General features: G+C 31.8%; 1 protein-coding gene across 1 annotated transcript in view; it reads left to right on the top strand.

The window, feature by feature from the left end:
- The window catches only part of LOC143916812 (guanylate cyclase 2D), a 74,122-nt gene extending 53,776 nt beyond the window's left edge, over positions 1 to 20,346 (top strand). The window contains exons 7-18 of the mRNA XM_077438057.1: positions 1,222 to 1,419; positions 4,263 to 4,383; positions 4,458 to 4,594; positions 4,662 to 4,821; positions 4,902 to 5,051; positions 6,715 to 6,886; positions 9,823 to 9,963; positions 12,566 to 12,758; positions 12,842 to 13,013; positions 18,041 to 18,133; positions 18,227 to 18,404; positions 19,437 to 20,346. Coding sequence (XP_077294183.1) covers positions 1,222 to 1,419; positions 4,263 to 4,383; positions 4,458 to 4,594; positions 4,662 to 4,821; positions 4,902 to 5,051; positions 6,715 to 6,886; positions 9,823 to 9,963; positions 12,566 to 12,758; positions 12,842 to 13,013; positions 18,041 to 18,133; positions 18,227 to 18,404; positions 19,437 to 20,346 — 2,625 coding nt within the window. The remainder of the gene's footprint in view (positions 1 to 1,221; positions 1,420 to 4,262; positions 4,384 to 4,457; positions 4,595 to 4,661; positions 4,822 to 4,901; positions 5,052 to 6,714; positions 6,887 to 9,822; positions 9,964 to 12,565; positions 12,759 to 12,841; positions 13,014 to 18,040; positions 18,134 to 18,226; positions 18,405 to 19,436) is intronic.
- The last annotated feature ends 4,471 nt before the right edge of the window (positions 20,347 to 24,817 follow it).

A 24,817-nucleotide genomic window follows, 5' to 3' on the forward strand; every position in this document is an offset into this window, starting at 1 on the left:
TCCTTTTCGATAATAATATGAATATTTTATATCAAAACTATATACATATACATATAAAGTAACGGTTCCAGTCTTCGTCAGATTCAGGCAAATTTCCGCCGCAGAATATCAAATGTACTTCACACGGAACATTTTATAACAATCTTTTTATTAAAACATCTAAAATTCTATAGAAAATATACGTTTGACTTAATTCACAAATAATTATTTATTTCAATCGAACATGTATAGATGTACAGATCACTCCAAAGTAACGAGTTTACTGACACAGAGACAATAAAATCAATACAAGTATTTAAACAAAAATCATCCACAGTCACAACCATGGAGAAATTTTTGCAGCATTTTTATTATACAAATCGACGAACCTCAAGACGCTGAATTTGAGATTTGCAAGAGAAATAAGAAAGGATATGCCAATTTACAGGAACCGTTTCTATGAAAATCAGAAAAATTGGTAAACTCTGATAGGAAACGATCGACCTGGAGTCACAAACCAAGGTCTGGCCAGCATCTACTAGTGGGAATCGAACCATGATCACTTTGATCGAAAGCATAACATGGTAACTAATAGTCCACGCTGCTTGTTCGATATGTCCAGAATCTCGGAAAAGCAGAATAAACGTATTACAGGCCACCAGTATTTTTAAATATTGTTAATCGCAATATGTAATGTTTTGTGAAATATTTCTCGAAATGGATAAAAGTGGACTTATGCCACTTTCAAATATAATGGCTCATATATTTAGAATCCCCAACTATAATCTGGACCATTTTCTGATTTATTTTTTTTCAGGACTCATTTTTTTTTCAATTCCCATTACTCATTGTAAATTCAGTTAATTAAGAAATGAAACTCGGGAATTAAAGCTTGAATCCAAATAATTTTTATTCGCATTTGATAGAAAATGTGACGGGGACTGATTCACTCACGGAGATATGCAAAGTTATCTTTTACTAATCTTTAATTGATTAATAGAAATTTACATACATATTGTTTACATTGAACGAAAACTCCTTCAATTCATTTATTAAATCAAATGTATATTTTTAAATAATTTAAAATATTGACGCTTTTGATATGAGTTTTCTTCTATCTATTCAATTATTGATTTTTAATTTGGAGCTAATTTTAGGTGTACACATGATTCCCATTTTCCATGTAAGAAAATTCACTTCAGACAGATACTTCCGGTTAAAACGTTCCGTTTTCACTTGTAGGTGGACGAGGGTATAGAAGCGATGCTCTGTTGTTGGTTACAACAGCTCCAAGAATTCGGTGGACCGGAAGTCGATAAGCCGGACTTGCTCAAGGGATCGGTGGGATCGCTCAAGGGCCCCGGAACAGCGAAGGGCCCCTCGTCAAACGGAAGTCTGGCAAAAAACAATTACATAGTCGACCACAGGATCAGATACAACGTGAGTCAATTACGTTCGTATCCCAAAAAAAAAAAGTCGTACATGAGTATACATATGTACGAGTAATTCAACAATACATTTCGTAGACGCGGGAAACCACTTTGCTCCCCTTAATTTTACACGTAAACATCTTCACATACGAAGCGATGATTTCGAGTGCCACTTGTCGATTGTTCTTCGTTAAATCCCATCGTTTTAAGCGTCTGCAATCAAAACCGACCGAATCTATGGTATGTTTTCGCACATAGAGACTAACAATAGAAGCGAATTCATACAAAAGCGTATTTCATTAAATTGGCTCTCGTACATATGTACGTTCGTGTGTGTTCTCACAACTACACACTGTTTGAGTTTCCACTTAATTACTCATTCATTCCGCAAGTATTAATCTCACTCGAAAGGCCCTTATCCATTGATTTATTGGATATCTGAACAACGGGGTCGCATTCGTAACAGCCCGTCCCCTACTCTCTCCCTCCTATGTATCGGAGGCAGGGCCAGCTATCTAACTTGCCAATTTTTAAACTTTAAAATTAAAAAAGTTCAACGCGAGGCAGAATGTATTATTATATTTCTGCAAAGTTCCGCATTTCGGCATTGTCTGAACCCGTTTTAGTGTGCGTCGGGTCGCGTATTTTTTACGTAGTTTTTATATTGTGTATTGGATTGATTTTCGGCTTTCAATATTGAGAGAATACATATATGTATAGTACATACATATTTTGTGATGTACAGTTGATAATTTATAGATACACATAAAATTTATATTTTTTATAAAAAAAATGGTAGTGAATGTGATGGAACTTTACGGTTCAATTATTATATTCTCTCATGATACGATTATCTTTTATTTTATTTTACCATTTAAAAGAATATCCATATATATCTATTTATTATAGATATGTATGTATGTAATGCATTTTTATTTTATTTTATTTTATTTTATTTTATTTTATTTTACATATATACCAGGAAGGCCTTACAGGAAAATCCCAATGCGCCTTCCTGGCCAATTACAAATACAAATGCAGCATTTTTTATTATAAGTCGTTGAATTGCGAGACACTGAAAAAACTCGCAAATTAACGAGACATCTATGAATTGTACATAAATTTTTATTGTACATCCATCAAATTTCAAATAGTGGTGACATAGTAGGTAGGAAGGATTTTTAGCCAATTTTTTTTCCGGGAACCGTTTCAACAATGAAATCAGAGAAAATTGGCAAACTCTGATAGGAAACGATCAACCTGGAGTCACAAATCCAGGTCTGACCAACAGCATACTCTGAAAAAATCATTTTCATTCAGGGATAGAACCCGGCACCTTCTGGACGGTAAGCAGAAGCTTAACGTCCGAGCTATGCTGCTAAATTTAAATTTTCAGTTCGAACTCAATTCACATTCAATGATTTGGTCATGAATTTGTGACTCCATATTCAGAATGTTCATAATTTTCGAACAATCTATTTTGAATATATTTATATTTTAACTGTATACATATTATATATACATATTATATATATATATATATATATATATATATATATATATATATATATATATATATATATATACATATTATATATACATATGTATATGTACTATTGAATTTCCTACGACTCGATTAACTTTCGCGTGGAAACGTTGTTACGTTCATAACGAATTAAACACGGAATATCATTCGAACAAACAACTAACCATGCTAACATTGTATATATGTATAATATAACTTTTGTTTTTGCATAACCGGGATTGAACCCGGCACCTTCTTGACGGTAAGCAGAAGCTTAACGTCCGAGCTATGCTGCTGGCTAATATAAAGGGGTTTTTAAGTCGTTTAAAAACAATTCAGATTTCAATTCCTAATCCGGATTTAACTCTGATTGTTTTTTTATGATAAGTTTTAAAACAATTATTTTTAATTGAATCGTGGTATTTTAAAAATGATCTGATTTGAATTCCACTAAAAATATTGTAACGTAGAGATTAGGTGATTGTTGCTCGTCGACCACTGGTTTAACAGCGCTGGTCACCTGATCTCACTTTTTTCCGTTCATTCATTCGGAGCTCGCAGGGCGACGGATTGAGAATAATAAACTACCTCTATCGCTATTTTTGCGTTTTTCACTCTGATCTCGGAAACCCGTCGCTACGATATTTTAAATTCCTTTTTTGTCATCGGATTTTACTTTACTACCATGATTTTAACATAACATTTATAAAAAAAAATCATGTAGTTCACCTAAGATTTTTATGTATTTTTTACAAAAGTATAATTAGTTTTACATAAATTTACCTATGTATATATCGAACTCATATTTTTTTATATTCTACTCAATTTACTTTAATCCGTGTTCCAATCAATCGATAATTCAGACCTTCAAATAAAATGTAAGTAACGAGTAGCAGTTAAATATAAAAGGTCTTGATTGGAAACCCTTATCTACGATGCAAACAATGTGAACATATTATGCATGTAGCCAAAATATTTTCAAGTTCAATCCTTATATATGTATTATATGTTTAATATAATGGGAGTTTATATATATTATATATAATATCATATAATACTCCTAATATACCCAAAACTTTTAGCTCTGTTATTACAAAACTAAATTCCAATGTATACCTACATAGATTTACCAACAACTCGAAGTCGGTCAATTACCCTATTCAATGCATACTATTATAATATATATGAAGATACATATGCACATATATCCTATCTACCGCAGCGAGGCTTGTATTATACAATAGGGAGTTATTGTAATACATGCTGTATTTTATATCGTAAATAGCATTTATAATACGTGCGCATGTGATATTTGGTTTGACTGACAGGGTGATTTGGTTCAACTGAAAGAGCTGCCAAGTGTCGGCACGTTCGAACTGAAAAGCAAAGCGATGGATTGTCTAGTTCTCACACAGGGATTGAGGCACGAAAATCTAAACCCTTTCATCGGTGAGACTCTCATGAATAATAAACAATCGCCATTTTTCGTATTTTATTTCATCAAAACAGAAATTTCGTTTAAGGTTGTCTCACGGATCCCACTAGACCGGCTCTCGTACACGAACACTGTAGCAGGGGTTCGTTGGAAGATGTGCTCATGATGGACGAAATCAAACTCGATTGGACGTTTCGACTCAGCCTGCTCACGGATCTAGTCAGGGTAAGTTGACCGACGGTTCAATAGAGATCTGAATTAAGTCTAAAACTTCAACGGAGGATTGTTTTAGGGTATGAGATACTTACACTCTACTCCGCTGAAAATGCATGGCTTTTTAACATCCAGGAATTGCGTGATCGATGCTAGGTGGGTGTTAAAGATAACTGATTACGGTCTTCCGGCTTTTTACGAAGCTCAGGGTATTCAAACTACTGCCAAGACTGCTAGAGGTGGGTGTTTTCAAAGTTAAATTTTCGATCTGTTTGCGTAAGTTTCAGGAATTGATTTTTTTGTTTCATTTTGTGGGCAGATCTGTTGTGGACCGCGCCGGAATTGCTTCGTCATTGCGGTTTACGTAGGAAAGGGTCCCAACCGGGTGATGTCTACTCCTTTGCTATCATCATGCAAGAAGTGGTCGTTCGGGGAGAACCTTTTTGTATGCTGGCACTCTCTCCTGAAGGTTTTTATTATGTTTTTTTTGTGTACGTTAGTTTGAATTTAAAATTATCAGGGTAGTTGCTTTGAGGCTCTTCCTCTCATAGTACTTGAATATAAGCATCGTCTTATTAATCCAATTAAAATACTTCGGTTTACTTCTGAAAAGAAAGAGGAAAAGTAAAAATGAACATTGAATAATGTTTAAGTACGTATATAATTAATCATTTATCTACATATATACATATATGTAGGTATATAAAAATCTATGTTTATTGCGATGAAACTTACAAGAGCTATTGTGTGCATGTCCGCAATGGTTTCTGTAAAAAAATCGCTCAAAAACTGGAACAGAAACGGGAAAAATGGGAATGAGTGGCATTGCAACGCAATCATTTCAAACGTTTTCGCGTCGCCACCTGCGTTGTTAGGTTAAATAAACAAACAATTGAGTAATTTCAAATGTGTTCGCCGCCTGCGTTTTTCTGCTGTTAAACGCTGGATAAGTCAGATTAGCACGACTTAAAAACTCGGTAACGGGAAAAAGGGGAACGGGAACGGGAATTGCATGCGTTATTGTGGCATTGCAACGCATGCCGGGTTCAGCTAGTTCTAAATAAAATCCCTGCATAAAGTTTCGGTTTAAACTTTTGTCATTGAAAAATGTGTATATTGTAGATATCAGCAAAGGCAAACTATATTAGGATAGGGGAAAGGGTTATGGCTGTGGAAGTTAAATTCAAATATAAAAAAATATTGTAAGTATACATACATATATGAAAATGAATGCGCATAAAAAAATCACGAAGTGCCCAAAATCGAATGATATATTGCAAACACGAGATAAACCGTTTTTGCGAAATTCGTCCATGAATTTCAAATGATCTTGTAAACAAACAGCATTCTCTTTGTCTGAATTTAGAGCATCGTAAAATTAATTGGCCTTTCACTTTGAACGATTCGTCCAAAGCGTTTGTGCAAAATGAACAATTAATTTCAGTCTTCTCGGAAGTATCGCTCAATTCTCAAACGTCACTTTACCTACACTTGCTTGTAAGGAGTAAAATTGAATTAAGTTGACGTGAATGACAATGACGCCTATCCCATCAGCTATAAGTTACAACACGAATGTATGAACATCTGGTTGAAAGACTAAAGGATGTTATTTTGTACCGTTGAATTATCATCACGTAAAAAAATCAAATGAAACTAAGCAACTAATCGACTAATAAGTGAGTCAAGATTGAAGGCATTCAAATAAATGTATATCGTTACAGAAAACACTTTCAATGGTGACCCATTAGGTGTGACCATACTGGAAAGTGGGCATACCCGTCGACAAAGGGCTACGGAGCAACCCTTTGAGCACGTCATTATCTTTATTGCAAACCAAATGGCAATTAACAACCTGATCAATATCGGCCCCAATTTACATCTACGTTAACCTTATCGGCGTGATCGAAATAGCCAACGATAAAATTGTTATGCGAGAAGTGTAAATATTTATTTTTGAAGGGTGGGCTAGGGAGGATTTTCGCGAAACGAGACGAGGGGGTGATTGTTGTAAACAAGCGGATTTTGTTACGCATAAATGTAAACGATGCTGCGATAACTTATATAACATTACGCGTTGTATCTCAATAAAAACAAATCGGACGTTGATGCTATTATATTTTACGGAATTTCAGAAATTATCGAAAAGGTTAAGAAACCGCCACCTCTAATTCGACCATCGGTTTCTAAAGGGGCTGCCCCACCGGAAGCTATACACATCATGAGACAATGCTGGACCGAACAACCTGAAATGAGACCCGATTTCTGTCAAGTGCACGATCTCTTCAGAAAACTCAATCATGGAAGGTAAAATTGATTTCGCATATTAAATATATAGTATAATATACTGGTCCTTCAGCCTTGCTCTAGGTACATACGTACATACATATACATACATACTTGTGCTGATCAAGTAAATATAATACAATATAATATATGTATGTATTTATACAATTTTACTTACACATATTTAGGACAAGAGTATTATTTCTAGTTCATGGTAAATAACAATCATTTTCAATTTCAATAATCAAAATTACGTCATGTTTTAAGTACCTTAAAAGTTTAGCTTATTTTTATCGATGGCCCCAATGGAAAACTTTCGTTGCATCAAGAGAATGTTAAATTCAAAAAATCATCGATTTTAAATAATTTCTAACAGTCTAACCAATTGATTTATCTCAACGGAAATTTCGAAAAAGTAGGCTTTTTTCATATATTATATGTATTTACATATGAATATCTCTTTTTTTGGAGAATAATTTCGATTTTTAATAGTTTTTTATAATATGGAGACTTTCAAGCGAAACGGCGATAATTTTTCGTTAATCGGTCAAAAATGAACATAATCGACCCGAATAAGCTTCAGTAGGTAAATATTAAATTTTTATTTATTTTAAATAGTAAAATAACGAAACTATTCTTGAGAAAAAATACCTGTTCTTCAAAATTTTTATCTAAATAAATTGATTAGTTAAAGGCACAATTTTTTTTTTAAAATTGATTAAATTTTTAATTCAATCTTCCCTTAATAAAACGAAAGTTTTCCACTAGGTCCATTGATTAAAATCCAAAATTCGCGGTTTTCCCTCCGGTATAACGTATATATACATACATACATACATACGTATATATATACATATATATATATATATATATACAGTGGCGGACTGGCCATACAAGCGAACATGCCCGATGGCATGTGGGCCCCACTATCTGTTAGAAAATATGGGCCCTCAGTAAAATTAAATAACTTTTTAACTATTTCACGTGTGTAAAAATGTATAAGATATTGCAACTTTAGGACCTAAAGTTTGGGTATTTCAACAAAACAAATTTCTTACGATATACACAAATAACTAATACCTGCTTTAACAGCCCAAGGATCGGTTAACTTTTTTTTATTAGGCTTGAAATGTAAGTTTCAACATTTGCGTGGGCCCTTTTGCCGGGCCTATTCCAACCTCAAGATTATGTATATACGAATACCTATGTAACAACTAACTACTGAAATAAAAATGGGAATAAACAAATTTTCGTGAATAATATAAACTGAATTGCTTAAAACAATTTTGATAGGATGATTCATCATAAACCAGCGATTTAAAGTTACTTCATACTTTCAAAATAATATTTGATTATACTTCGATGATATAGTAAGATTTAAATACACAATTTTAAACAGTTTCCGAATATAAAATCTATTCCTAATCTAGACACATCCATGTAAATAGAAATATAGGATAGGGGCCCCCTCCCCAAAATCCCGATTTTCGATTAACATTAATTGATAATATTATGCATTTTTTTCAGGGACGTAATTTGGGGGGGCCATAGGGGGGCACTCGCCTAAATTAAGGAATAGTGTGAATTTAGAAAATATTATGAATTTAATGATTAATGAGATACTATGGATCTATGAATGCTACGTGTATTTCTTATGTGTTACTTTTGGGTAACTAATAAAATAATCGCTGCTATGTGCTTTGAAAAAAAAAAAAAACAAAACTTTATCTAATGTTATTACGTACATATGTACATAGATAAAGTGACAAGACAGTCGGTAGAAATTAAGTTAGTTGATAGTTTTTTGGAGAATCAGTTTGATGGTCGATTAATGTTGACTATGTAAAGATTTGTGGAAAAAATTTTCGCCTGCGGCGCTTTTTTCTCTTCTTACATAATATTTTTTTATAATTACTTTTTCAAAAATAAGCTTATTTTTTTCATATTTTATAACTCAATAAGGTAAAAAATATTTTCCATTTTTATTCCGATATAAAAAAGATTTTTTTAAAAAAAATTCAATTTGACTAATCTTTGCCTGCCCTGCCCCCCAAAGAAAAAGCTGAAATGACGTCCCTGATTGTTTTCTACCGAAAGTAAAAGCCGCTTTTATGCCGCATTCTTTTATGATGCATTATATTTACCTAGGACAAGGGTTAAAACGAAATATACAATATAATTTATGGATCTATTTTGCTTTTGCCATTTTTCTTGTACCTAAATTTGTTTATTCCCAATTTTGAAAAAAAAAAAATTCCCTTGATTTTTAGCGTGATGGAAAGAAGAAAATTTTGTTATATGGGGGGGGGGGGGGGGACAAATTATTTTAACCCTGGGTGGGGCCCCCTTTGACTCCTGGCATGCACTGATTTCAGTCCCAGTCCGCCACTGTATATATATATATATATATATATATATATATATATATATATATATATATATATATATATATATATATATATATACATATATATATATATATATATATATATATATATATATATATATATATATATATATATATATATATATATATATATATATATATATATATATATATATATATATATATATATATATATATATATATATATATATATATATATATGTATGTATGTAACAAAGAGGTAAATTCTAGATATCGTATAAATGAAAATGTTTTTAATCGGAACTAAATTTTTAATATTATTTGTGATTGAAGAAAGAAATTAATATAAATTTTAATTTTAAATGCATTATATGATCTCTCATATAGTTTTTAGACTCTGTATTCTGAAGATTTCATAATGTAATTGAAATTAAGCAGTGCCACTTTGTATTCAAAGGCTTTTCTGTGACACATAGTTAAAATACATATGTATGTATGTATGTATGTATGTATGTATATCAGTATACACACACAGCTTTTAAATAATGCATTTATGTAATAATACAGTAATATGAACAATCACTTATAGGAAAGTCAACTTTGTAGACACAATGTTTCAAATGCTCGAAAAGTACAGCAACAATTTGGAAGAGCTGATCAAGGAGAGAACGGAGCAATTGGATATGGAGAAGAAGAAAACAGAACAGCTATTGAACAGAATGTTGCCCAGGTTAGTGACATAACTCGATTTTAAAAATACATACGTATAATAGCAACATGTCGAATTATGCAAAGGACCACGAGTAGATGACCGTAAAGAGACCCTCCAACGAATTTGCGTATCGACCTCGTACAAATTTATGAGTTTATTTTTATAATATAATACGAAGGTCGCTCGAAAATCCGGCGAAAAACCCTTCGCCCAAATATTGAAGTTATCCGAAAAAAAAAAATAAACATAATACAGTGTCACTGAAAAATAATACCCGGTGTTGCAGTTACAATGATAATAAATTAATTTATACGCTTCATGTCGCTCGCTTTCGCTCTCGAACCTATGTATGTATGTACATAGGTACACTCTCGAGATTAATCTTGATTTTTAATCCTTTTTTTAACCCTAATTTGCCTTAATCGTGCGCTTCGCTTAACGGTCCCTAATTTAATTACCGACACGATTTTTTACTGTTAAATCCGACGGCTTCCGCTTCGCAAAGGTTCAAAATCACGGTGCTTTTTTGTTTACGCGCTAAGTAGGCACAACAAACATTTTTTAATTATATCGTATTGTTAAGCACTATCCTCAAATTACTCTCCGTAATTAAAATACCTATTTCTGAAATGAAAATCAATTATGCTTGCTTTTTTTATGAATAATATAAGAACGAGATAAGATTTCCGCCATTTCGCTTGATTCTAAACGACGCCTACTTAACTTTTTATGTGAATCTTCGTCGTATTCCATTTATGTGCACATTTAATATAAATCATACACGTGCGAAACATACAGCTCAATAATACAGGGAAATTTTATATTTTCATGAAGAAATATGTGCATACACATGATTTCCGTAAAGCACAATGGTGAAATTTCCTACAAGATTCAATTAATTGAGGACTGAATACAAAAATAATAACTCTTCATATTTGTACTCTAGTTAAATATATTTCTTGATTTGATTTATCTATCTTTTTATTATTTCAATATTAGAAAGGTATTCATATTTTGTCGAATTCGGATTAAATAACGATAATTATGTACGTGGATTATTTGGATATAATCAAAGTAAACATTGGATCTCTCTTGGCGCCAATTTTCAACAAGAAGACTAATACACGCGCCTAACCTTAAGCTACAATGTATACATACATATGTTTGTACATATATCCATGAGGAACAACTCGTAAACAATGCTCAGTGCATAATCAGCACGTGATCATCCAACTGCAGCAGTTTTGAAGTGTACCGGCCGACTATACGTATGTACAGATGTACATATGTATAACGAACATTCCCCTCACGCCGTTATATTGTGTTTTAAAATATTACACAATATGGTCTGCAATGTCCATATGTACATATGAGCCGTTATATTTGAAAGTGGTGAATGTCCAATTATCAGTTCCAAAAACATAATTTCTGTTTGACTATTAATTCACAAATTTTAATCACTTATTTTAATTCGATATGATTCGATAAGATTTGCAAGAGAAATAAGAAAGGATATGCCAATTTACAGGAACCGTTTCTATGAAAATCAGAAAAATTGGTAAACTCTGATAGGAAACGATCGACCTGGAGTCACAAACCAAGGTCTGGCCAGCATCTACTAGTGGGAATCGAACCATGATCACTTTGATCGAAAGCATAACATGGTAACTAATAGTCCACGCTGCTTGTTCGATATGTCCAGAATCTGGGAAAAGCAGAATCAACGTATAACAGGCCACCAGTATTTTTAAATATTGTTTCAATAAATATTTCTCGAAATGAAGAAAGGTGGACTTATTTTTTTTATTTTTTTTTTATTTTTACATATATACCAGGAAGGCCTTACAGGTCAATCCCAATGCGCCTTCCTGGCCAATTACAAATACAAATACAGCATTTTTATTATAAGTCGTTGAATTGCGAGACACTGAAAAAACTCGCAAATCAACGAGACATCTATGAATTGTACATAAATATTTATTGTACATCAATCAAATTTTTCAAATAGTGGTGACATAGTAGATAGGAAGGATTTTTAGCCAATTTTTTTTCCGGGAACCGTTTCAACAATGAAATCAGAGAAAATTGGCAAACTCTGATAGGAAACGATCAACCTGGAGTCACAAATCCAGGTCTGACCAACAGCATACTCTGAAAAAATCATTTTCATTCAGGGATAGAACCCGGCACCTTCTGGACGGTAAGCAGAAGCTTAACGTCCGAGCTATGCTGCTAAATTTAAATTTTCAGTTCGAACTCAATTCACATTCAATGATTTGGTCATGAATTTGTGACTCCATATTCAGAATGTTCATAATTTTCGAACAATCTATTTTGAATATATTTATATTTTAACTGTATACATATTATATATACATATTATATATATATATATATATATATATATATATATATATATATATATATATATATATATATATATATATATACATATTATATATACATATGTATATGTACTATTGAATTTCCTACGACTCGATTAACTTTCGCGTGGAAACGTTGTTACGTTCATAACGAATTAAACACGGAATATCATTCGAACAAACAACTAACCATGCTAACATTGTATATATGTATAATATAACTTTTGTTTTTGCAGTTACGTGGCTGAAAAGTTAAAACTCGGCATGCCCGTCGATCCGGAGGAGTTTTCGGAAGTTAGTATCTATTTTTCAGATATCGTGGGCTTCACGGCCATATCGGCCCATTGCACCCCTTTCCAAGTGGTGGATCTGCTCAACGACCTTTACACTTGTTTTGATGCCACCATAAACGCGTACAACGTGTACAAGGTGAACGAAACAACCTTCGATGGTGTTTTTGTTTGTAGAGCTAAAGAGGTTTCGGAATTTATTCGATAATTTTGTTTGCGAAGGTCGAGACCATAGGAGACGCCTATATGGTCGTTGGAGGGTTGCCCGTGCGAATACCAGACCATGCCGAGCAAGTCGCTACCATGGCTTTGGATTTGTTGCATCAGAGCGGAAGGTTCAAGATTCGCCATTTGCCCAGGACACCGCTGCATCTCAGGATCGGATTACACACAGGTAAGATTAACTTTTTACAAATCTGCTATCGTGTTTAATGTCTCGTGACTTCGAAGTGTGCTGTTAGCTTTCTCCGCCAAGATTTTTAGCTAATCGGAATTATTTTAGCTTTCAAAAAAGAATGTAAGTTTTGTTTTCATGTATAAAATTTTGTTAAATATCAAAGTAAATTCAATACTTAAAGTAAGTCGGCGATATTAATATTCGCGCCTTCTAACTACCATGGAGATTGAAATGGCAATAGGTGAGTCACGTAGCTAGGAGAACGAATGATAGATGGACGAAAGAAGTGCACGAATGGTACCCGAGAGAATGTAAAGGGGTACAAAAAAGTCCGCAGAGTAGAAGGATGGATTAAAACAGATAAATGTGTGGGATGAGATGGATGAGAGTTTCCCAAAACAGAGACGAATTGAAGCATTTTGGAGAAGTCTTCATCCAATAGTGGATGGCGAATGACTGTGAATGGTGGTGATGATCATAGTATGTAAAACTTAGTGGTATTTAAATTACAATTTAATGTGAGAAATTTAAAGTTGTTTCATAAATTGACTTTACAGGAATTTTTTTTGTATTTGAATATCTAAAATCAAAATATATAAAATTCTTTATTTTTTTATTAAGATTAGAAAATTTTCGCTTATTAAAAAATTCATGGCTGAATCATATGACATTATGGTATTTACGATCCGTATATTCTTTTATGGTGCCGTTAAAATTCTATTTAACTCAAAGTCATCTAAAAAAACTATTACATTAAGACTTTAAGCCTTCGCATTAAGTCCGAGTGAAAGAATTTTTTAACTGTAAATACTATGTCAAGATAAAAATAAAATTTATATATTAAATGGAGGAGAGCAAAGGGTATTTACATCCACTCTGTGGATTTTTTGTTAATTAACTCGTTCCTCGGACATGTAATAAGTTGATTCATTTTTGTATATAAAATTATTACTTGAGGACATAGTATGTACATACATACATATGTATATGCGTGTATTCAATTAGCACAAGTGTCCTTTACGCGTATACAATACATCCCTCGGTCGTTCTTTATTCTCTCGCCTTTTCCATTACGTGTCATGAAAAGGATGTCGTCCGCTTCGCAGCACTTCTCATTCTATTAATGTGCGAAAGAATAAAGGACGGAAAATTTTAAAGGTCTAGTTAGTTTCTTAAAAAAATGAAAAATAAAATGAAATAAAAAATCAGAAAAGTCTTCCGGATACCAATTACCGTTTTACGGAATAACGACACATCGTAAAAGCGACGCAGGAAGCTTTTGTCGGTGTCGTTAAACTTACAACCAACGGATTTGACAGGTGTTTTGCATTTAAGGGTCTGCAGAGACGGTGAACCTCATAGTCAACATCAAAGTCAGGAGACACCTATCAAAACTGGAAAATATATTTCGTTCCGTCCTAACGGCGATGGAGACGAGGGGTGTGAAGCTGGGTAATTGGAAGTCTCGAACGTGAATAGAAAAGCTCGGGAAATCTTTTACGGCGTATGTACACTGCGAGCTTTTCAACATTCTTAAAAGACAACTACGAACTAAAAACTCCTAGGTTGACTTGCAAATTCTGCAAAGAAAAAATGCAACCATTTATAATATTTATCCAGTTGCAATGCGCCTTCAAGTTTATTGAAGGAACATTTAATACATCCAACTAACGAGATTATCTGTGCACTACTGAGCTATGTATATTATTAATTATGTGGGTTAAGACAAGTAATACAATCTTTGATTTTCGATGCTAATTTAATTTATGAAAACGCTCGATTGTGTTTATTTAATCGTTCAAATAATAATAGTGTATCTAGAAAACCAATCAATCGTAGTATCGAAACATGAGATGTGTACCTACGCTATGCTACGACATTAAAACCGTTCGAAAGGTCAACATTATATTTACCTATAGAATACGTCTCTATATTCCGAACTATCATAATAAAAGTTTATCAAACAGTTTGAGAAGCGTCATCTCAAATAATCCTGGTTCGAAACGTGGAAGGAAATGCTTGGATACGGATTTATTAGAAAGATAAAGATAAACTGCGAAGTTGATATAGTGCTCTTAAAACGTTGTCGATTTTTAAATTAATTTTATAATCTTTTACGACTTCGATTGCTTTATTATGAAATAAAATCGTTTTTGATTACACAACGTATCTAGAAAAATGCAACAATGTTTCAAAGATATATTTGTATGTACTATGTATGTTTCTTAGAAAGTAGGGTGACATTTTATGACGGGCAGTAAATCGCCGTTTTTATAGGATCAACCCTAGAGTATTAGATTTTTTGGGTCAAACCCCTAATACTGTTATTTCAATTCGATATAAAACTGTGTATTTATTAAATGAATCCACGCCGAAATAATGCAATGCAAAAAGCGGTATTGTAATATATGTATGTAATACAATGAAATATTTCATATTCATATGTACGTACATAAGTATGTGTGTAATTAAATAAAATGGTTTTATGGTGAAATGCGGTCGACACAAAGGAGCTTATGAGGGTTATTTTCCTTGCCTCGGGGTATCTGGGGGTAACGCTGGACCGCGATTGGTATTTATTTACAAGGAGATTCAAATAAACGAATAATAAAATCAGCTGAAAAGTGCTGAGATGGAAAACGAGGGGGCTGTGGGGGGGAAGTTAAGGGACAACATGCGCTGTTTATGCTGGTGAAATATTATCGCTACAATTTTAACGACATCCGCTCGTTCGTTAATGATGTTTATGAAATAACTCAATAAAGATAATAACATTATTATTGTTGAATCGGGCTTAATTTAACGTACTGATTACAGTCGCACAATGTGCTCGTTAGGATATCGGCCAAAGAACAGGATATACATATGTACATATGTACGTATGTATAATATTATGTTATTGTGCATATTCAAACATTTCTGTATGTTTGATTATTCCACTTAAATTTGAATATAATAAATAAATCAAATCATCAAAATCCATCTTGCGCCGCAGATAATGTTTTTCTTAATGGAAGTGTACAGCTAATGCGAAATCCTCATTAGAAAATTTCAGAAAAGGGCAGGTGGGATGGTTTTGCATTAAAATAATCTCCAAAGTTTTCTTTGTATATTGTCATTAAATAAATGCTTAACTCGTGCGTTTACTTTTACATAATTACATGGGCGTACAGGGGTAGATTTGAGGTCATTAGGAGGCAACGTGTTAAATCTATGATAATGGTTCACTCTTGACTTTTACGTTCAAAAATGTTCCGTGTTAAGATTCCTTATTAGCAATTTAAATATTTTCATTTTGAAGTTCACATTTTCATGAAATAATTTATTATTAAAAAATAGCCCCTGAGCCCACGAGTATCCGTCTTTGGTGGAGTAAATTTAATGAGCAGCTGAATCTACTCCGCCGCAGCTCAGCTATTTGGACTTACGTTCAGTAAAAAAATTAAATGGAAGTATTATTATAAAAATATATAATGTGTGCTTTTGTCTAATTTATTTACTTCATTTTTTTAGATACAAAATGTATTCAATTCAAATGTTGTTATATCTATCCAGTTTACTAATGACGGTAGTTATTTGAACGTATGTATTTATATTTACGAAAAATTTTCATATTTTAATTGCTAAACGTATACAGAAGTCTATATAATATTGGAAAAATATGAAATCGGTGTATTATATAACAAAGTTTTGATTTACAAATAAATATATATTTGTACATATGTACATTGTTATGGCACGATAAATATCATAAGCCTGTAAATTTGTGTGAAATTTTTTTCCTCGAATTTTATTAAAGAATGTTTTTATAAAAAGAATTTAATGCTGTTCACTGGAAATGCTTATTTTGCGAAGTGTTTCCATTTCAAATTAATCTTTAGTATAAAATTGTTTACGTTGTAATTTTATTCTTAATTTTGTGTGAAATTTTTGTATTATTGTATATTTTTTATATTTCAAAATTTTGCGTCCATGAAACCATTTACAGTATAGGGTTAAATTTGCAACTGTAAGTCGTATATTATTTATTATTCTCATATTTACCAGATGCATCGATAAATATTAAAATTCATGAGTTTAATATGAAAATATATATTCGTGTTTCAGAGATAATAAGCTCAAATAAATAATAATAATAAATTTTAATATTCTGACAACAAACATTATGTTTGCCCATTGAAAAATTCTGTTTTCTTTGATTTAATGAGTAATTGAATATTATGATCTTGTTTTCATATTCATATGTAGGTATGTATATATGTAAAAACACAATCTAGATATCAAAATCTAAATTTTAATTTCATGATTAGAATTAAAAGCAAAATACGTCATATACTTAATTAGGTGTGGTAAAAATTAATAATCAAAAATTATAAATTATTATTTAGTAAAATTTATTCATTAAAAAAAATAGAAATAAACAGAACAATAAATTAAAAGTACAGAAAAATTAAAAGTACAGTAAAAATTAACAAAGTACAGAACATAACATTGATACCAAAAAGTTTTTGAAAATAAATTAAAACAATGAAATAAAATAATAACAAAGAAGAAAAGCATTGAATAGTGCTAGCTATGGTTTACATATCTGTACATACATATATGGGATACTAATAATAATAACCAAATAATAAAAATTTAATCCATCCACATTATATGTATTTATAATACATAAATAGCTAATATTAATATTCCATGACAAAAAATTACAGGCGTTTTCCGAAAAAAAGGGCAAAATGAATTATTTAAAATACATAAAATAATAATATTAAAGAAATACACATGTATGAACGTATGTGATATTTATATTCTTAACAGCACAACGTTGAAAAATAAATTATCGCCCTAGAAATAATAACGTTAGCAAATAAAGAAAACATTGACGAGATGAAACGCAATCTTCCGACACGGGTATTGCGTTTCCCGCATTTTCCGCAGCTCTATTTCTCCTTTTCTCCTACTACATATAATATTTGCAGAAATTCGATAACCCACGCTCACGGCGCTGTTTTTATTATTTGCAGGACCTTGCTGTGCCGGGGTTGTGGGTTTAACTATGCCCAGGTATTGTTTGTTCGGTGACACGGTCAATACAGCATCTAGAATGGAATCAACAGGTATGGAAGTATTCATTTTGTTTTTTTTATGCTTTACGGTAGATAATATATGTTTTTATAGTGAGCCATTTTTGAAAAATAAATAATGTTTAGGGTCAGCGTGGCGTATACACATATCGCAAGCGACTCGAGACAAATTGGAAGCTGCCGGTGGTTATTCTCTCGAATACAGGGGTAGGACGGAAGTCAAGGGCAAAGGCCGTCTACCTACCTATTGGTTGTTGGGAAAGGCCGGTTTCGATAAGGCTTTGCCCTCCCCACCCCCTATCGGGTAAGACATTTTCTCTTCATGTACATAGGTACTCGTATTTGTGCTTTTGCGGTTAGATTCGCTACTGCCTTACTCAAGGCTGAGACCCAAAATAGTCGGGTCGCTAATGTTATTTATTAGTGTATATATACATATATTATATATATATATATATATATATATATATATATATATATATATATATATATATATATATATATATATGTATATATATATATATATATATATATATATATATATATATATATATATATTTATATATATATATATATATATATATATATATATATATATATATATATATATATATATATATATATATATATATATATATATATATATTTGAAAAAACATTAATTTTAAGCTTTGAATTTAATGCGAGTAATATTGTTTTGGTATTCTTCATCTTTGAAATTATCCTGTTCCGATTGCTGTAACAATACATAAAATACTAGTATTTTTTCATATACATATACATATGTATGAACATATATAATATTACTAAAAAAGGAAGTTGACGTTTTGGAATGCAACTTGGTCGAATATATGTACATACATTTACATTTGTCTATGTGCTGTTAGTTAAATCCAGCAATCTGAGACGGCAACTATAGAAAGTACATATATGACAAAAAAACAACTGAAACTTTAAAATATTAAAGCAATATAACGTACGAAAATCTTACGGTGGAATATTAAATTTACCTTACTTTTTTGTATAAAAATATTAAGTTCGAAAAATTAAATTGTGGATTACATCGCTTATCTCGTGGGCCTAATCTGAATAAACGCCATTTTGTAAACTTAATGAGTTTTAAAAACTTCCACAATCCTCCAATTAGTAGTAATAGCTTATAAGTGAATTGAATTTTTTATTAAACGTGTTTTTCTTTGTGTTTGTGTGCGATCTTTCCAGAGAAAATTATTGGTAAGTGGCTTAGTATTTTATTTAAAAAAATATATATTTCCCGTTTGAATTTAGTGTTTGACAGATTTAATCTGATTATTTTGTGCTTTAATTTTATATCGTAGTTTGGAAGAATCGTTGATGGTGAATGCAGCCATGCAAATTGAAGAAATTTCCGAAAGATCCAGCGCTCAAGTATCTCCAGGTCACGGGTCATCGGATCCAACTGATAGCAAGCATCATTTCAGTATAGACAAATCATTTTTTAGCGTAGAAAATTCTGCATCACCCAAATCGGATAATTGCAATGGAATAATTAAACCAAAAGACACCCTCACGACGAAATGTGCAAGCGCTGAACGAAGTCCCGTTAGTATAGAGACTCCTAAGAAATTGCAGGATGCTGATTCAATACCGACAATAACCACAGAGTTTGAAGAAAACTCTAAACTAGAAACCGCTGTGACTATGCAAACTAACAAATTAGCTCGTAATATTAACCAGCTGACGCAACTGACTTTAGGTACTCCGGTCTCGGCTTCGGAAGTAGCCGCTGCACTTTTGGGTAACGCGTCTTCTTTTCTTGTCAACAATCGATACAAAGACGTTGCCAAGTATAAAAGATCGCTTATGTCTGAAGCGAATGACTTGAGCACGCCGTATAATTACTACAGGTGTTTGAGTCCGAGCGATTCTAACATCAATCAGAAAGGTTCTGGGTCGAGTGGAGACAGACAGAATTCAGGACGAATGTTGAAGAGGCAATTTTCTTTAGACAGAGCTGATGACAGTAGCAATGCGGTGCCAGAGAGTAATTTAGCCTCTCAGAACCAGCCCAGGGTACAAGCCAGGTTGTGCAAGCAAAATTCGGCAGGGGCTGCTACAGATCTTGAAAGGATCGAAGAAGTACCTCTGGCCAGCATACATTTGCACTCGCCTAAAAGTTACAAGAGAAGATTAGAAAACGTTACCGCCTTTCCGAGCTGCTCGAGAAGTATTAGCAATGAATCCTTAGTCGTCATCGACAAGAGATAAGACCCATAAACAGGTGATGTACGGTTTAATTTTGAATTTCGAACCCCGTATATGGGATGTGAATCAGGTACACATTCTCCGGGGAGTATCGACATGTTATTGGAGTAATAAAATTCATGTGATGTGAATTTCTTCGATATTTATGTTCAATATTGAATTTAGAGAGGTCGAAAAGCAAAAACGCTTTCTATCTATCTACCATTGACGAAATAAAGTCAAATTTAAATATAGGTATTATATATATATATATATATATATATATATATATATATATATATATATATATATATATATATATATATATATATATATATATATATATATATATATGTATATATACATATTAAAAAAATTGAAGGTCTTTTTGTGTGAATTTTTAATTGTCATACTACATATAAAATTCCTATCTTCCCTTTGACAATAACTACGTTATAGAATTACACGTGTATCTTTTGAAAGCACAAAAATTAGTAATTTCCATTAATAAGTTTATATGTGTGAGTGTTGAACCTTTTTATGTAAAAAGTATATAAATCATAAAGCTGAGTAAAAAAAAGAGTGTAGTAATTAGAAAAAAGCGCGATTGAATAAAAAAAAAGTAAAAATACGTTGAATAATGCATACCGAAAATATGTTTTATTCAATTTTGTACATATAAAATACATCACTGAAATGGGTTGTAACATCAAATATTATAGTAGACGTGTTTATTTCGAGTGTTTGCGTTTTCGCCCTATTCTTTCTTCTTCAGCTGAAACGTGAACTGTCGAACGTGCGCATCTTAGATTTAACCCTTCAACGGGTGTGACTATTTCTTAGGTGTTCTTTAGGTATACTTTGAAAGGTTGTGTGTAGTTTTTTCTTTTTCTTTTTGTTTTGCGAAAGACTGATTCTAATCTGTTTGTTGTAAAAACGAATAGGAGTAAATGTTATACATTTCGACAATCTTTGAACGTTGGGTAAACTATTATTATTTTATCGAATGTAAAATTGTGTAATTTTCTGTGAAATAATTATAATTTTACTAGAAACGTCGCTTTGTAATGTAAAATGTATGTGCATTGATTTTTTTTTTCATTGTATTATAATAATACAATTTCGTATTTGTATGTGAATGTTCTTTTAAAAAGAAAAAAAATTATATTAAAATGTGTAGACAATCGCAAAATTTTGACTATTTAGTATAAATAAATTCTCAAACTATTGATCTATTTTTCACGTGTAAATAATAGTAAATTTACGACCTGTTGATTCCTTATTCTAAATGTATTAATTAGCTATCTGATACGACTGTTCTAATGGAGAATAATCGAATATGTATTTTCATTGTCATTAAATTTTAACTTATTATGTGAATCTAAAAGCTTTGTAATTATGTGAATTCGGAATGAGGGTAAACTCTAGTATTTCTTTAATGTTTAACTAGATATGTTTAATTTATCTCTAAAGTGGATGAATACAAAATGTGCGAATCTCTTTCGACGGCAAAAGGGTTAAATTGTATATGTATGTAGATATTATATTTGAATTTCATAGGTATTATAAATTGAAAAATATTCATTGTAGATTGTATTCAACAGTAACCAATACACTTGTATTATCATTAATGCATTTTAAATACACGTAAGTAAATACCTATATATAATTTTGTAATTCTATCCAAATTTTCAATCTGAATGCTATTCATTGTTTTATGTTCATGCGTGATATATGTATGTATATGTATGTATGTACATCGTTCGCACTGCGGAATTATCTTTCGGTGCAGCTCTGTATATACATATTATATCGTTCGAATGCATCAAAAGGCGCTGGTTCGCTCTACATACATAGTTTATTAAATTAACTGTTATATTAATTAAGTTGCAAATTTTTAATATTAATGTTAAATTAGTATTGTGACGATAAATTGTTTTCTATTAAATGTTATCCATATCAATATTAGCTTTTTAAATAAAATATTTTTCTTAAATACACAAATACAAAACACTCAACAAACATTCTTCACACAAAAAATGTTTTTCAATACGTCTTATTAGTGAAAATTTATTCATATGTAATAAATTATATATGTATATATATATATATATATATATATATATATATATATATATATATATATATATTTGACTCTTCTAATGTGTATAAAAATATAAAGCAATAAATTTGTTATATAAAACTATGATTATTTTTTTACAAATTTACTTGGTCTCATCTTGTTATGTATGCTCGCACCGTATGCAATATCTATAATAAATCAACCCAATTTGTCTTTCCTTCCTAGAGCACACTATAAAAATATTATGTAGGTGTGCAAAGGAATGGCTGAGAGAACAAAAAAGAGATAGGAGTTTTTTTCCATCTCATCCCATTTCTTTTTCCATCTTCATCCCCCTACTTCCGCCTCGCATGAGACGTGCCGGAAGCATCTAATGAATACGGATACTGAGAAACAATGTACGGAAGAACGTATACAATACACAGATACAATCGTAAGACTAATTGATTTAATGGTGTATTCAACGTGTGAGCAAGACCCAAAACAAAATTGCATGTGACATATTGCAGGTGAGCTATTTGAAAGTCTAACAAAACTTAATAGTGGAATTCTTCAGATGTGACTGCTTGTTTGTATTCGAATCACGTGCGATCACATTTTGCGGCGAGTCTGCACATAACGCAGGGGTGCACACACGATAAGGCAATACAAACATTTTGCACGTGTTATATGTATGTATGTACATATGTGTACATACATATATACGAAATTGGAGATGCCGAATAACTCGTTTCAATGAAAATCATATAAATTGGCAAACTCTGATGGGAAACGATCGACCTGGAGTCACATATCCAAGGTCTGGCCAGCAGCAACTGGTGGGATCGAACCCGTGACCACTTTGTTCGGAGGCATCATATGCTAACCACTAGTCTATGCTTTCACAGACTGATTTGGGGAATCCAAATCACTCGTCTATTCATCTTCTTACGCACACGTAAATTCGCACCTACTCTTTACATTCGTGTATTTAATGTATTTGTGTATGATGATTATGAAGTTATACATTTTCATGGGTAATTTCATAAAATCAAAAAGATATCGAATCAGATAAGACATATTACACTGATGGCAACCAGCAGCGTGGACTAGTTGTTAGCATATTATGCTTTCGAGCAGAGTGGTCACTGGTTCGAGTCTCACTGGTGGCTACTGACCAGACCTTGGTTTGTGACTCCAAGTCAATCGTTTCCTATCAGAGTTAGCCAATTTTTCTGATTTTCATTGAAATCGTTCCTGCAAAACTGGCATCTTCTTTCCTATCTCTCTTGCAAACCTCAAGCTATTCCGCGTCTTGAGATTCGCCGGTTTGGATAATAAAATCCTACATAAATTTCACCATAAATATATCTGTGGATGATGTTTGTATAAAATTCCTATTGTATAAATGCTTGTAATGCTATTTTGCAATGTTTGACCATACATGTCGTATATATGTATGTAATGTAAAAATATATAATAATTATTATGTATTATATATATATATATATATATATATATATATATATATATATATATATATATATATATATATATATATATATATATATATATATATATATATATAATTTAGTGTTTCTTGATCTGTATAAGTTATACTCGTCGCTTTGGAGTTGAATTGAATTAGATTGAATTAATAAATAAATAAATATGTCATATGACTTTTCAAGTGGTTGCGTTTTAATGTTATAACGACACATTTTAAAAACAATTTCGTCGAAAAATCATACACACTACGAAGGATAAAATGACAAATTCGTATATTATAATAGAAATATTGCCGTCTTGGGAAATTTTAAATGTTACATCATACCAATTACACGCGTCCTTGCCCAGCTCGCTCTTAATCGTAAAGGGAAGTGTCATAAATATATACGTATGTACAATATGTTCGTATCTCTCAGCATTTATTGCGAGATATATGGTGTCGGGGAGTTTGGTACCTTTCAGTAAAAGCTCTAAACCGCAAAAAGCTCCTGCAATGTAAGAGTTTTCATCGAATCCCTCACAAGTGAAAAATTACCCGCGAAACATATTACATTTTATAAATGCGCGCCTTTTCTAGCATGAAACGTTTCGACTCGCGTTGTGAAACGACGAAAGCCTTCGCGTTATTGTAAACTCATCTGAATGAAAATCTCTCCTGTCAAATTGTTAAACATTTAAATCCAACAGTGGACCAGTTTCTGGCGATTATCCAAAGTGGAAGTAGAAGCTCTAATAGTTGCCAACTTTTATGTGAATACTTTTTATTTTTAGTTTAATTGAAAATGTTATGTGATCTTTAGAAAAATTTTCAATGTGATTTAAATTGATTTCAAAATTACCTTTACTATTACGGTGCATTGTCGTAATATTTAATAATGCTCATATGAAAAATATTAAATACGAAGATATTTGAAAAAAAAATCC

The sequence above is a fragment of the Arctopsyche grandis genome, chromosome 9 (genome assembly GCF_051622035.1).
Source record: "Arctopsyche grandis isolate Sample6627 chromosome 9, ASM5162203v2, whole genome shotgun sequence".
NCBI classification, from domain to species: Eukaryota; Metazoa; Arthropoda; class Insecta; order Trichoptera; family Hydropsychidae; genus Arctopsyche; species Arctopsyche grandis.